Source organism: Mastacembelus armatus, chromosome 6 (genome assembly GCF_900324485.2).
Source record: "Mastacembelus armatus chromosome 6, fMasArm1.2, whole genome shotgun sequence".
NCBI lineage: Eukaryota > Metazoa > Chordata > Actinopteri > Synbranchiformes > Mastacembelidae > Mastacembelus > Mastacembelus armatus.
The window spans coordinates 10,576,338-10,590,097 of NC_046638.1; the positions used below are offsets into that span (position 1 = coordinate 10,576,338).

At 39.5% G+C, this 13,760-nt stretch overlaps 1 protein-coding gene across 3 annotated transcripts in view; it reads right to left on the reverse strand.

The window, feature by feature from the left end:
- scaper (S-phase cyclin A-associated protein in the ER) overlaps positions 1-13,760 on the reverse strand; it is a 52,885-nt gene that overhangs the window by 29,104 nt on the left and 10,021 nt on the right. For 2 of the 3 annotated variants that reach the window (XM_026312507.1, XM_026312510.1), the window contains exons 9-21: positions 12,921-13,271; positions 11,450-11,617; positions 11,265-11,331; positions 11,048-11,165; positions 10,606-10,717; positions 10,038-10,178; positions 9,572-9,727; positions 9,324-9,466; positions 9,094-9,175; positions 8,846-8,998; positions 7,818-7,925; positions 3,525-3,661; positions 160-225 (exon numbers count right to left, since the gene is read on the reverse strand). In XM_026312507.1, coding sequence (XP_026168292.1) covers positions 160-225; positions 3,525-3,661; positions 7,818-7,925; positions 8,846-8,998; positions 9,094-9,175; positions 9,324-9,466; positions 9,572-9,727; positions 10,038-10,178; positions 10,606-10,717; positions 11,048-11,165; positions 11,265-11,331; positions 11,450-11,617; positions 12,921-13,271 — 1,802 coding nt within the window. The remainder of the gene's footprint in view (positions 1-159; positions 226-3,524; positions 3,662-7,817; positions 7,926-8,845; positions 8,999-9,093; positions 9,176-9,323; positions 9,467-9,571; positions 9,728-10,037; positions 10,179-10,605; positions 10,718-11,047; positions 11,166-11,264; positions 11,332-11,449; positions 11,618-12,920; positions 13,272-13,760) is intronic. The other variant, XM_026312511.1, reaches the window with a different exon arrangement.

A 13,760-nucleotide genomic window follows, 5' to 3' on the forward strand; every position in this document is an offset into this window, starting at 1 on the left:
TAGAGCAAATGATTAATACAATAATTGAAAAAATAAGCAACAGATTTATTATTTAGGAGTAAAGGTTACTTTTAGCTGTACAGTTGTATAATCATTATGGTAAAACATTAAAATGAAGACAAATATGAACCTTCAAATTATGAAAAAGAAAATACGTACTTGGCCTTGTATGGGGAGTCAGGGACCTGTGTCTTTGCCTCCATTGAGGTCTCATATTCCTTTGCCCTGCAGAGGGAGAAGCAGGAAAAAGTCTCTTGAATCCAAGGGAAAAGTGTTTAGCCTATCAGTACAAAACACAACACATGAAAGTGCGAAAAGAAAAATTTCAAGCTGAGTCTATTTGTTTTGCCTGTCAGCCATTCACCAAGTAACCTGGCTTAAAATAATCAGACATTGGCCCTGTAGGGACGATTATTTTTTTTCTACCATCAACTCATATTGCCAAGACCTAATTCTTCCTTTAAACTCTTCTGCCTTTGTGTTATTTTAACAAGTGAGGCTCCAGTTTTACTTCACTCATTGTCAAATAAACAGCTAATAGAGGTTACAAGCAATATAACCTGTGTTTTCAATGTGCAACCTCCTTAAAGGTCATGCTCATTCAGGGACTGGCACCTCTGGGGCGTAACAGCCATACTCTGAGAAGCTCAACTCTGTGTGTGCATGTGTGTAACAAAGCAAGGCATTGTATCTGTCAATCAGGCATTCCCAGACATGATAAGTAACTATTGATCAGAGTTTTATAGAGCGTCTTCCGGTTACCCATCTCTACACTGATAGAATCAAACACTTCTTGGAAGACGACAGGTGAATTTGTCCCAGAAGACCAGACCTGGAGCAAACAAAGCCTGATCTACTGTTTACAATCTCTTGTCTTCAAGGTCAGCCACTTTTCTGACATACCAAAAACCTACCAACTTCTCAACCAGGGCATATTTTCTAGAATTCAGAAACAAAGCACTATTATTATTTTTTGTTGCAATAAATATTTACCCATTTTTCAATTTTAAATTAATTGAAATGTAAAATACAAACAATAAATCTCTCATTCTTTAGTATTAATTGTAGATATGGTGATTTTATATGTCCTGTGAGTAGGATTAATAGGTGGCAAAGATTTGCTTTCACTAGGGCCTGAACTATATCTGCCCTGTTTGTCATTCATAATATTACAGTATTAATCTCTGACAGGTTTATACCTAAACAGGTTAAACTGGGAGCAACTGCTGAGCAATTCATTATTGTCAGGAGCGGCTCATGAAACAGGCCTCAGGAAATAAATAAAAGAGATCAACAATAAGGGAGAAAGCACTATATGAGCAAAACATATCTTTCATCTAAGGCTTCAATCAGACTCAAATCTGACTCAAAACACATCATTTCATCATTACAATTGTAATGAAGACACCTAAAGGTTTACTAAAATCCATTTATTTCCCCCAAATCTAAAGCTGCAAACTGAGTGAAAGGAGTTGGAGCCAAACTGTATTTCATACAGTTGTGTCTTTGTATACAGACCAACATTTTAAGTCTGCATACAAACACAACACACTGGCCACTCTGTTCACTGTTGAGAGAACCACATGCAACCAGCTACAGGATAGCAGCTTGTACTAGAGCATTAGTGGGGAAGATGGTTTTTAAGTTCAGAACCCATCCAACACTAAATGACAGGCTACTTATATGAAATCTTAATGGCACATTTTCCTTCCTAAAACACATATTACTATAGAAGGTTAGCCAAGCTGCTAAAAGAGAGGGAAAAAGAAAAGAAAGAAAAAAAAAAAAAAAAACATGACCCAGTAAAGAATACCAGTGAGAACCACTCACATTTTACAGACACCATAGAGGGTTCCAATAAAACGGTTCATTTCCACCCAGTGGTGAAGCACCTCACCTTTATGTTTACTGGGTCTCTTATTTATGACCTCTGAAAGCCTGTTGCCTTTGAGTGCCAGTCTCAGCAGGACTAGTGTAGAATGATGGTGAACAGAGACAGATCATGTTGTCACTTTTTCAGTGCCGCTGAGCCTCAAACATCCAAAAACAGCAGCACTGACAATAAAGCACTGAAATAGAACAAGTGTTTCAACCTTATTCCTCCTCCTTTCTAAAAAAATGTTAAATGTTTAATAAAATGAATGCATGTGAGCAGGACCACAGGCAGATGAACAAGTATTTATCAAAAATATTATCAAAAAGCATAGTTAAAAAAAAAATTCAAAATTATATATTACTTGATAACTGTATAAAACATTTATTTATATTATATCTTTCAGACCACATTGTCAACACGCCCACCATTATATCATAAATGCTAAATGAACTTCATTTATATTGCACTTTTGAATTTCAGTAGGTCATGACCGCTTCACTATGCCTTCCATTTACTCAAGTAAACACACTACTGGGGGCAATTTAGGATTCACTGTTCTGCTCAGAGACACTTCCCAATGCGAACAGGAAAAAACAGTGACTGAATTGCCAACACTGTGATTCTTGCGCAAATTTCCTCTACTCCTTGAGCTGCAGTCCCGTTACCAAGTTGACATTATTGTGTGTAGTACATAAACAAAGGTTTTATTTTTTGTTCTTGCTATGGTGTGCCTTAGCACTGTGTTTATTTTGTTCCATGTTCACGCTCTATTGCAAAAACTAATGATAAAATTGGGGGAAAAAAGACCAGTGCTGTTTTGATATGGTTCCTGACCAATACCAATGACTCTTTAAATTCACTTTCACTTTTCTGTTTTCCAATAACAAACATTTCAAATTGACAGGTATTGTCAGCTTCTTAGCTTTCTTATCTCTACTATAAAATATGACCTCATTATTTACAGGTTTACTTAGGCTTATGTTGAGGTTTGTGGTTCTATCATGATCAAATAAGGTTGATAGAAGCCATATTTTTGCTTTATGCACTAAATTCTTTTTAGTATGCATTGTTCCTTTCTATATAGTGTATATCAAATACTATAGTCATCATGCTTGAGGTGATATCCTGTGAATAATCTGCATCAATAACATCTTTATAGTGAGTGTTGTCACCATTATCTATTTCACCTCCTCTCCCTCCTGTGACAGCCAGTTAAATTGATTGAGCTCAGGTCCAGGTTCTGACACATAGCAGCTCTGCCTCCAATTTGTTGATTGCTATTGATTTTGTCTGATACTTCATTTAAAAATCAATAACTCCAGAAAAAGAAAAATAGATGTGGCTCATACATACTTTAAACATACATCCTGTACAGGTTTCAGATTTGGCAATGCTATGGCAGTAATTTGGAGGAAAGCTCTTTACAGGTGACAGCCTTGGCTCTACAGATCGATTTGCAGTTTTGCTTCCCAATCACAGAAAGTGGTCATAAACTAAGCTCATCAGTGTTACCTTGTGGACAGCCAGGATGCACACAACATTTTGCTTTTCATCTTCTTGTCACTCGTAAAAAAGTCCTGGCACACTTTTATCCTCTGTTCTGCTGAGTATAGAGGGAGAGGAAAAGGCAAAGAGAAATGGGTGTTACCTGGAGTTCATCCTAGCACGGAGCTTTTTTGCCTTCTTCCGTGCTTTTTGCCGCTCTTCTCCGTCCTTGATGCTCTCAGAAGAAACTGAGCTGTCTGTGACTATATCCACAATGTATTTCTTCAAAGAAAGATGCTCCTAGAATAGAGCAAAACAATATGTTACAATCAGTGCTTGAAAAGGTTTCAAATAGTTCTGACTTGTTATTGAAACAACTTTGTATGTTGTTTTGGCACCAAGAAATAAAAATGAACCAAATAGTAGAATAACAAAAGAAAACTAGATATAACACAAGAGTAATCTAAGACGACTAGTGTTTATTGTACACTAATAATTAAACAACTGTTTTCCCACAGTTAGAGTAGGTTTATTAGTACAAGACAGATTACAAAACAATATCATTCAGTGATGTCAAACATTCAGTGATGTCAAATCAAAATTGCAATGAAAATAAGAAAATGGTACCTTTGTTAGAAAAAAAAAAAAGAAAAAGAAAGAAAGAAACCAAAAATCAAGATTGCTTACTTTAAAAGGTAGCACTGGATGAATTGTTTGACATGTAGAGCTACACCTCACTATAACACCACTGTATTGTGTAATTACATCCAGTATTCTACAGTCTTTTGAAAGCCACCTGCCCATGGACATGCTAAAGGCCTGGAGGTGTTGCTCCCTGTCTAGCTCTGTCAGATTATTCTGATATTTCTACCAGGAGACAGGGGAATGTAACCCAATTTGAACAACATGATGCATGTGCAAGAAACCAATTACCCAATTATGCTGTCATCCAGCACCCTAGAGGATAGGATGGCCTCACAGATAAAGGGTTTCCATTCAGCAATGAAGCTAACCCTGTGTGTGGGATGCCATACCCTTCAAAAGTGTTGTCAGTACACCTGCTGCCTGAATAGGTTTTTTTTTTTGTTTTGTTAGATAAACAGGTGTCCTTGAGTGTGCAGAAGTGAATTAATCACCAGACACTGACAAAGACATTTTGTAAAAGTTATTTGGTGTCCAGATTACTCAAAGTTTAAATCAAAGTGCCAAAACAGCTGTAGAGTTGTTTGCTCATGATGTCAACAGCATCACTCAAATTAGATCCCTTAATGATGCACTTTAGGGGAGATTTGGAGCGTTAAATTCCTTATAGAGAACATGGTACAATGTTTTACATTTCAGATTTAATGTTGATCACATAGTAAGTTAGTCAGTCACTTGGAGAGCATATTTTAACCCTTTTCATAGCCTAAAAGTAGCATGAGTGAAATAGGAGAAAGGGGATGATGATAACCTTAGAAATGAAAAGGGCACAGCATATGAGGATATTATATTTCTCAGGACGGGTATGTGTGACTTTATTTGTATGCACACACCTCTGCCCTCTACTCCATGATACTACAGGTCAGTCATGTCTCACCACCATAGTTGTCCCCTCACTTTGGAGGCAGCCGTTTAGCAATCTCTCTGAGAGGCTGTAGCAGTAGCTACTCACTTAATGGAATTGTTTCAGAAACACATATAAAACATCTTTGCAAAATCACACTAGTAACATAAAAGCTACCTGAAATATTAAGCTGTCAAATAGAGTAAAATGTTGAGACACAGGCAGTAATCCTTCAGCAAAAAAATACAATGATAACATCCAATGTCTTATTTGTAGCAGACAACTGATATAAATGTTGAGCGTTTGAGACATTCAGACTTTATGACAGACAGGTGTCTACCACTGAACCAGTGTAACAAAGCAGCAAAGAAGCTGGCTTATGGGCACTGCTACAACACAATACTGCAGATTGCCTCTGGTGGGTGTAATATGATACCACCCTAAACATCTCTCCCTTTTCCTGACAAAAAGGACCTTTCACAGATCTAAAAGGGAGCCTACACAAATACAGATTCTATGAGATACATTCATCCACTCTTGTGTCACTTACAAAGGCCTGAGCAATAGGCTTTCAGGTTCGTTACTAGATGAGATATGATACTACACTGGAACGAGTTACCATCACTACAGCGGTATACATGACTTTTTGAATTAAACTGCATCTTGTCTGTGACATTTAAGGAGGGGTGGGTCATACAAAGACAAAAAGACAAATCACTGGATCTCTAGTTCAACAGCAGCTTCTCTGTTATAACCAGATGACAGTCAGATCTCAAAGCAGTGTTGGGGAGAGAGAGGCCTGGTTCAGCTGGCAGTCTAGATATTTCAGCAAGGTCCTCAATTTGTCATCAGTACAGCTTCAACAACAAGACCTTTAGGACTATTCGGTGCATTTGAGAGGTCAGCTATGATACCCTTTGCAGCTTGAGGAAACCCTCTTCTGGATGTGTTTGCCAAGCACTATAGATAAGCAGAACAGAACTATCTTTCCTAAAAGAAACCACTAGTTTTTTTTTTTAAGTTGAAGTAATGCATCTTAAATAGAGTAGCAGGAAAATGGATGTGAACCTATTGTAATTACCTGCATTAACAGGTCATAAAAGAAAAATATACACAACTTACTTAACGTATTAAACAGCTCTCAGAAGTCATTCTACAGCTTCTGAGCTCTGACTGGAATTTCTTTGTTCATTCTGTAGTAGACTTACTTCAGCCACCTCCAATCAGACAGTTTAAGTGTGAAATGCTGACCAACTCAACTCTTTGAGATTACTTTGTAATGCATACCAGCATCATGGAAATCAACAGTTTTTGGTTGTAAAGCTTGTGAGAGCTCAAGGAAAGGTTCCCATCAGTGCATTCTTCCTGTTAACAATATACTCAAAATATCCAGTCCAGTTTTGTTAAATCCTGATTCCTGTTATCTTTTGTTTATGTCATTAGCGTAAGGGTTCACATATTTTTTTCAATCTAGATGGTGAAATCTGAATGATATATTATTTATGGTCGGAAAAAAATTATAATGCTTTGTGTGCTATTATTTATAATACACTGTTCATAATTCTAACTTAGATGTGGATCTGACCAAATTTTAAGACAAATGTATATATAAATGCATGTAATTAAAGGGTTCACTCATTTCTTCTTGACACCCTAATACCTGCATCATATTAAAACAGGAGTATTTGTGGTCATAAAGAGTGACTGCAATCTTTTGCCCTCCCCACACAATCTTGCTCTGTTGATATTCTCTGTACTTTCAATTTAATCCACAAGTCTTCCAGAATGAGAAAAAAAGACTAAATATGAAGGCACAGGTCATTTGCTGCCTGCTTCCACAGAAAAACTAATGAGTGGCCTCTGTACAGTTGAGGCAACCATCTTCATTTTAATTAAAAGTCTTTCACTGCATGAAGAGTTATGGAGCTGCAGTCTGGAAAATAGTTGCCAGTGTATCAATGAAATAGTGAACAGTAAGATGAACTATAATAGAAATAACAAGGGCTCACATAAGTCTATCTAAACAAAGTCTCAAGACATAAACCTATTGGGCAATTTGATTACCTTTAACCTGCAATAAGAAAAAGTAGTTATGTATTAAAGATATTACAGTGACTAATAGCCCAATCCAATAATAACACACAAAATACAAACGCTCAAGTAAACATTTAGATTTAGCTAAATATAGTAAGGGCTTAAACTGAACAATTACTATTGACAGTGAGATGCAAAGAAAACAGTAAAGCCTCAAATATTATGGTTATTGGTAAAACTATATCATATGGAAGATATATTGCAAATATATTCGTGGTAGTGCACATATATGCCCTGTTTATAGTGCTATATTGGGTGAAGTGCTTTTCTCCATTGCCTTGTTTATCATACTGTCAAACTGAAAAAAAATGACTTGCATTTGGAAAGGAAATGATTTAGATGAAAAGAAGGAGGGGGGTATCAATTATTCCCCACTGAAAAAAGCTTTGAATGAAGGAGCTGCTGGGGCCAAAGGTGCTGTGTATAGCACCAACAGTTGTCAGCCTCACAATGAGCACCGCTGAAAAGCCAATCTCATATTGCAGCCTGAGAGGTTACCTTGCATTAGCGAACTGCCTTCCCATGGAAAGCAGCTCCATGACACAAACAGCCTGGAGACAAGGGGGTGATGTCACCCCTCCAATGAAGCACTGAACCCTAACTGTGTACACTTTAAGGCCCATTTGTAATCTCACAAAGGCAGCAACAGCCGTGGCAGTATATAAGGGTGCGCGTAAACAATAATGATGACCATGTCATAAAAGACTATCGCTGTTATCTCTTTGTCTTTTTTACATGACACAAGCAGCAGTAGAGCGGTATTCTTTGACAGGTTGAGTTAATGTTTGTTCCTGGCAGGGTGTAGGTGATACGCACCACTTCCTCATCAGAGAGCTCCCGTCCCTGGATGCTGCTACTGTCTCTCACCGCCTGTTGGTGTCTCTTGCCCTTGGTGTGACTGAACAGGTGCACCTCAGAGGTGATCTGCAAACACAAACACAGCGGTCAGAGGTCACTGCTGACAACACAATGGAGACCGAGGCAGAAAAGGGTCAACAGAGCCTCGTGGGACATTATACAACACAGGCTTTTCATTAGGACATGATGCTCCTTTATTTTGAAACTCCATTTAAAGTAAAGACTAAGGAAAGGAAGTTTTTTTAATTTGCATGCCCCACAATGCAATTGTCCTGAATTGCACAACAAGAGGCAGGTGTACAGCTAACAATGTTGTTCTCCCATGTCTGAAAGAAGCGTATTTATAATGGTTGATTTCTAATGTCATTAAATAAAGTGCTTTCTGCTGACCCATCCATGATCCCTGGTGTCAGATGCTCACCAAGGTCATCCAACATTTTAACAAGATTCCCTCTTTCATGCCCAGCCCTCCTCTTTATCTGATGCTGGTTTTGAGACTCAAGGTGTCCCACCCTTGTTGCCATGGAAGCCGGTCTATCAGAGATAAATGTGTCTGCTTATGGATTTGTTGCCTCGCACTTGAAAAAGCATCTTCATACCCAGTGATAAATCTCTAAGAGTTTGCATTTAATTAACAGTTAAATTCTCATTTAAATATACCGCCTTCCAAAAATCCTCTGAATCACCTTCCTATCCGTGTTTTTATAATAATATAAATAACATAGGGGAGTAGCCCAAAGCTGCTCTGCTATAACTGTGTTCATCTACCAGACAAACCCATTTTAGCTAATGAAAATAAAATAATTAAATAGAAGGTGGGAGAACAGGTCAACCTCTTCTGAAAGCAATGAGGACCTTTTTAAACACATCTATCTCTATATGATATTAGAAGCTGTGGAAGTTACAGTAAACATAGTATACATAAGCCCAAGGCACCAATGGACACCAATAAGTCCCAAGAGTGATGGGAGAGAAATTATACATACCACAACACCGCACAGAGAGCACTGTTTCTTGCGTTCATATGGTGTCAGTTTGGGGGCATAGTCTGTGTTAGCATGTCGACCACTGCTGAGCTCAGCAGCCTTCTCCTTCCTCTGCTCGATTTGCTCCATGTGCCTGCGACTGCTCTCATCATGCTACAGAAGAAACCAGAAAAGAGGGGTCATATGGGAATCAAGGATTCCTTGAGTGGTGTCCAGTAGAGAAGTATGGTGGTATGGTTTAAACCTACCTTCATCTGAATTTTCTTCTGTAGCTCCTCCATGGCCTCCTGTTGAGCAGCACTAAGAGCAGCGAGACGCTCTTCTCTGTCTCTTCAGTCAGGACATACAAAAGTAGTGTAAAATCACTGCGCATTTAACACAAGTCTATAATTTATCAAAAATACTGTTTGTATCAAACAGAAGCAGCCACCGATGCACACATACTTCATACATTCTGAAGAGATTTGGGAGTACAAACCTGGCCCTTTCCCGTGCTGCATCCTCTCTAGCTTTCTCTTTTTCCTGCCTCTGTTGTTCGATACGAGCCTCCTGCTCTTTCCTCCGCATCAGTAGCTCCTCCACTCTTGCCTGCCGCTCTGCTTCCAGGACCCGTTTACGCTCCTAAAGAAGGAGTACAAGAGAATGGAGCTGCAGGTAAATACAAAATGTATTTGCAGAAAAATTTAACTGGAATGGAGGACTGATTTTTTTTTTTTTTAAAATCACCTGCACAGCCTCATCTCTGGCTTGCTTTTCCTCCTGTCTCCTCTGTCTGTCCTCCTGCAGCTCATTCAGGCGTTGCTCATACTCATTTAACTTGGCCAGGGCATCATGCCTCTTGTTTTGAGCTTCCAGGGTGTTGATAAAAGCAATTTCATTTACCTGTAAAGACACACAAACACACACAAGGTATTCAACATTAACATAAATCTGAATACACAGACAGTGAGTTCTGAGGGTGTCAGATTGCCTGTCTGTAACTAAATAGTGAAACCTATGAACTGCATTAAAAATATTTTGCCTAGAATCAGCCAAACTCAATACTCCTTGTCAGTGTATATTATGTATGCATGAATGTAATGTAACACTTTAAGTGAAGAAAGCACAACTGTAAATGCCCCACTGTATTTTATTATTTCCTCAGCTGTGACAAACACGTAACTCTGGCTTTGTAAAGAATCCCCTCCTATACCTTGGCCTCTTCTTCTTGGGCCTTTTTTACAATCGCCTGGAGCTGTAGTTCTCGCTTAAACTCTGCATGTAACAGCTTTTCCTCCATCATTCTCCGACGTTGCTCAAGCAATTCCTCCTTCCATTTCCTCACCTCCTTCTCCTGCAGAAATTGGAGAATGAGAAGCAAGTGTCAAAAAAAAAAAAAAAAATGAACACATACTACAAGACAGCAAAGACTATGGAGTCCTGATTTAAATGTTGCTACACTCTCTAGTTTGGCCACACAGGGTTTAATTTGAATTTACACCATTTTATGTATTTATGTGGTTAATCCTGATATATTCTAGGACTCACACATCTTGCCATGGCCCAGAGAACAAAAACAAACTTCATGAAAGGCTGTTGATTTTGGTCAAGAGATCTCTCTTACGACTGTCTACAGCCAGCTGGCCCAGAGGAGGTTCTCAATATTTAGTGATTCTATCGGGCAGTGTGCTGAAAGAAGTCCTCGATGTGAGCAAGGCTGGGCTTAGCTTGCATGGGGTTCCTTCAGGATGCTTTCTGTTAATGTGGTGTGGCTGTCTCACCCTCTCCAAGAGCTTCTGTAGCTTGAGAGTCTTTTCCTCACGGAGTTTGTCCCTCAGCTGCTGTGCCTTCAGCTGTTTCTCCTCATGTTTCTTCTTTGACTCTGCAATGGTTCTGTGAAAAAATGGAAACAAATCATTCATCTCTTTCTATATCCTTAGGCAGACACGGACTCTGATAGGGCCTGAGGCCAGTTTAGACCTTCTGGGTGGTATCCTGAAAAGAAAGAGGTCAAACACAGTAAGTGAGCTTTTGATTCTCAGGCTGCTCTTGTCAAAATAAGTTGGCAGTAGTTTGTGTAGGCTGTGTGTTTAGGAAGGCACTAAACAAGAAAAGAAACTGATTGCACTGTGTGGACACTAAATTGTTAAAAACAAGTAGACACTTGAGAAAAAAAACTAGACGTACTCAAACAATCACTGCATGGAGAAAATGTTTTTGTACCTTTTGCGTGACGGCGAAGACAATTTCTCATGCATGTGGATCCCATGTCCAGGTGGCCGAGCAGGTTCCTCTTCTACCATGTCCCCCCACGAAGTACTCTGACGCCATGTCTCACGAGCTAAAGGAAAGAGAGAAAAATGAATAGACCTAAATTAGCACCTGCCAATACAAAGTAAAGCATTCAGTGGTCATTTAAATGTTGACCTCCATACTGTACCATCATAATCTGCCAACATGTCACTCCAATCCAAGTTGACTCCATAACCTCCACTGCCAATGCTAGCCTGTAAGAAGGAATTGTTTTTATGCGTCAACAATGAATGAAAAATATAACCCTGAAACTTATTTTGCGGCCAGCCAAAAAGGAGCTAAACATTTACAATATAAATGACTGAATCTTACAGAGAAGTCACTTTCGTTGTCAGTTTCTAGGTCGTTGTTCTCTGCCTGTATTTCTCTCGTCAGCTGCTCTTCTTCAGCGATTGCACTGGCGATCGCCTCCTCGTTGGCCTTCTCCAGTCGGTCTGCAAGCTCCTCTTTCTTGGCCAGGACTTCTGCCATGGACTGGGGCTGAACACATTGCACAGAAACGACCTCAGATTTTCCCCTTCATAAATATTATAATGTTCAAACTAAAATACACTGAGTGACAAGAAAAATGTAACTCCTTGTTCTTCTTAGTATTATCATTATGTTTCTGTTGCTGCTTAATAAATGTCATAAAGTTGTTCGTAATATTTGTTCTATTTCCAAAGTGCACACAGTGTTGATGCAGATGCCACATTCAAAATGACCAGCATAATGCAATACTGCGCTACCAGAGATGGTGCAGGTGTGTTTCTGTTCGCCTGAGTGAAAATTACAAAATATCAGTAGCTGGATGTGGCAATATTTCTAACTGAACACAAATGTATTTAATGTGCAGCACCTGTAATAAGATATTTTAGCTTCTCTGCTATTGGTCTGATTTGTGCCTGGGTGCATAAGTCAAAAACTACTAGGGAACACCATATCAAGTGAGTCACAGTTTGTACACACAAATCAACACAACAATCACAAGTAAAGAAGCATTCAATATTCTTAGTCATGCAGTGCACGTTTACAGTGAGGATGAAGAGATGGTGGAAGGAGGCAACTGATGGTTTTGCTCTGTGAAATTGACAGTTTACTTCAACCTTTCTAAATATAATAGTTTATGCATTTTCATGACATGAAAATAAGGAAATTACTGATAGATTATCCCAAAAGAGCAAACAATCAATTATAGACATAAATAAGGAAGCCTTCTCAAAAGTATGCGTTTTTTGCATGTGACATTTTATGGGAAGTAGAGACCTACACTGGTCTGTTAAATTTGAGGCCAACTAGCCTTAACTGCAAATTTGAATCAAAGTGAATGAAATCTTGTAGAAAAACTACCTGTCAAAATCTGACAGTATCCCACTTAGAGGTCTAGTCATATGGAGATCTGTGTTTACACACTCAATTATGCTTAATAATAGTGACAACTAATGTAGGCAGACAATGTTTGTCAAAGTTTTGCCAAATACTGAATACAAAAAGGAAAATCAGGGCAGGTTCTTCAGCATTGTTTTGCACAGAAATATAAAAGGGGCCAAAATAACTAAAGCCAGTTGAGAGGTTATATTAGGGAGCCATGGGAGCACTTGGTTGAGTACAAAAGCCATCTACTCACAGCTATTCTTCACAGTGAACAGCGCTATAACAACACTACACAGAGCTATGCAGTGTTGCCTGCCATTTGGTCTAGAGGTTTCTTACGACTGACTTTGTTTAGGCGGTGAAGGACCCTTGGGGACCCCTGGCTCACCCGCCCTCCCCTCCCTCTGCTCCTCCATCTCTCAGCACTCACAGTAGAAAGCTCTGTGGGGTCCAGCACATTCTCCAGTTTCACCGCTGCCATGGGAGTCTCAGCCTGTCCTGGAGCAGATGTGGCCATGCACTGTGACGTGCCCCCCTCAGCCCCATTGTCCCCCAAGGCCAACAGTGCACCAAGCCCATCCGTCTGGGGTGGATCTGGGGTTGGGGAGCAGGCGAGAGCAGGGACTGGGACTGATAAGGTAATGTCTGTTGGTGGAACTGTGGCTGAGGGTGAGGTGGGCTCTGAGGCTTGGGGAGGGGTATGAGCTGTTATGGGAGGTGGCACATCTTCACAGGGTGCGTCGACACACTGCCCCGAGCCTTGAACACTCTCTGTTGGGGGCTGCACCGACAGTCACACACAAACATACGCAAACTCAATTAAAGACATGCATATTTCAAGCAATTGTTGAGACAAATTAAAAAACAAATAAAAAATCTAATCGGTCAACACTGGACACAGAGCTGAAAACACAAATCATGCAGGGAAGCTGGTACTGACATGCCCTAAACAATTATGATCAAAGTAAGCAAATAGATGAGAAACACTGACTCAAAATTAATACACTCTTGCTAAGTGTGTCCTGAGGCACTGACTGAGTATTTATTTCATGAGAGGGAAAATGGGTTTTCTACCTCTAAAATGCCAGTGTACATTCAATCACCTTTAAAGCTGATATGCCTGTCTGGACAGTCTGTCTGTGAATACCATGGAGTCCAAAACAAAAACAAATGTGGCTTATAAAATGGTCTTGTGTTACTCTGCTCCTCGTGAATAATTGATACCCAGGGACTACTAGGGGAGAAAGATGTCACAAGGTACTGAACATCA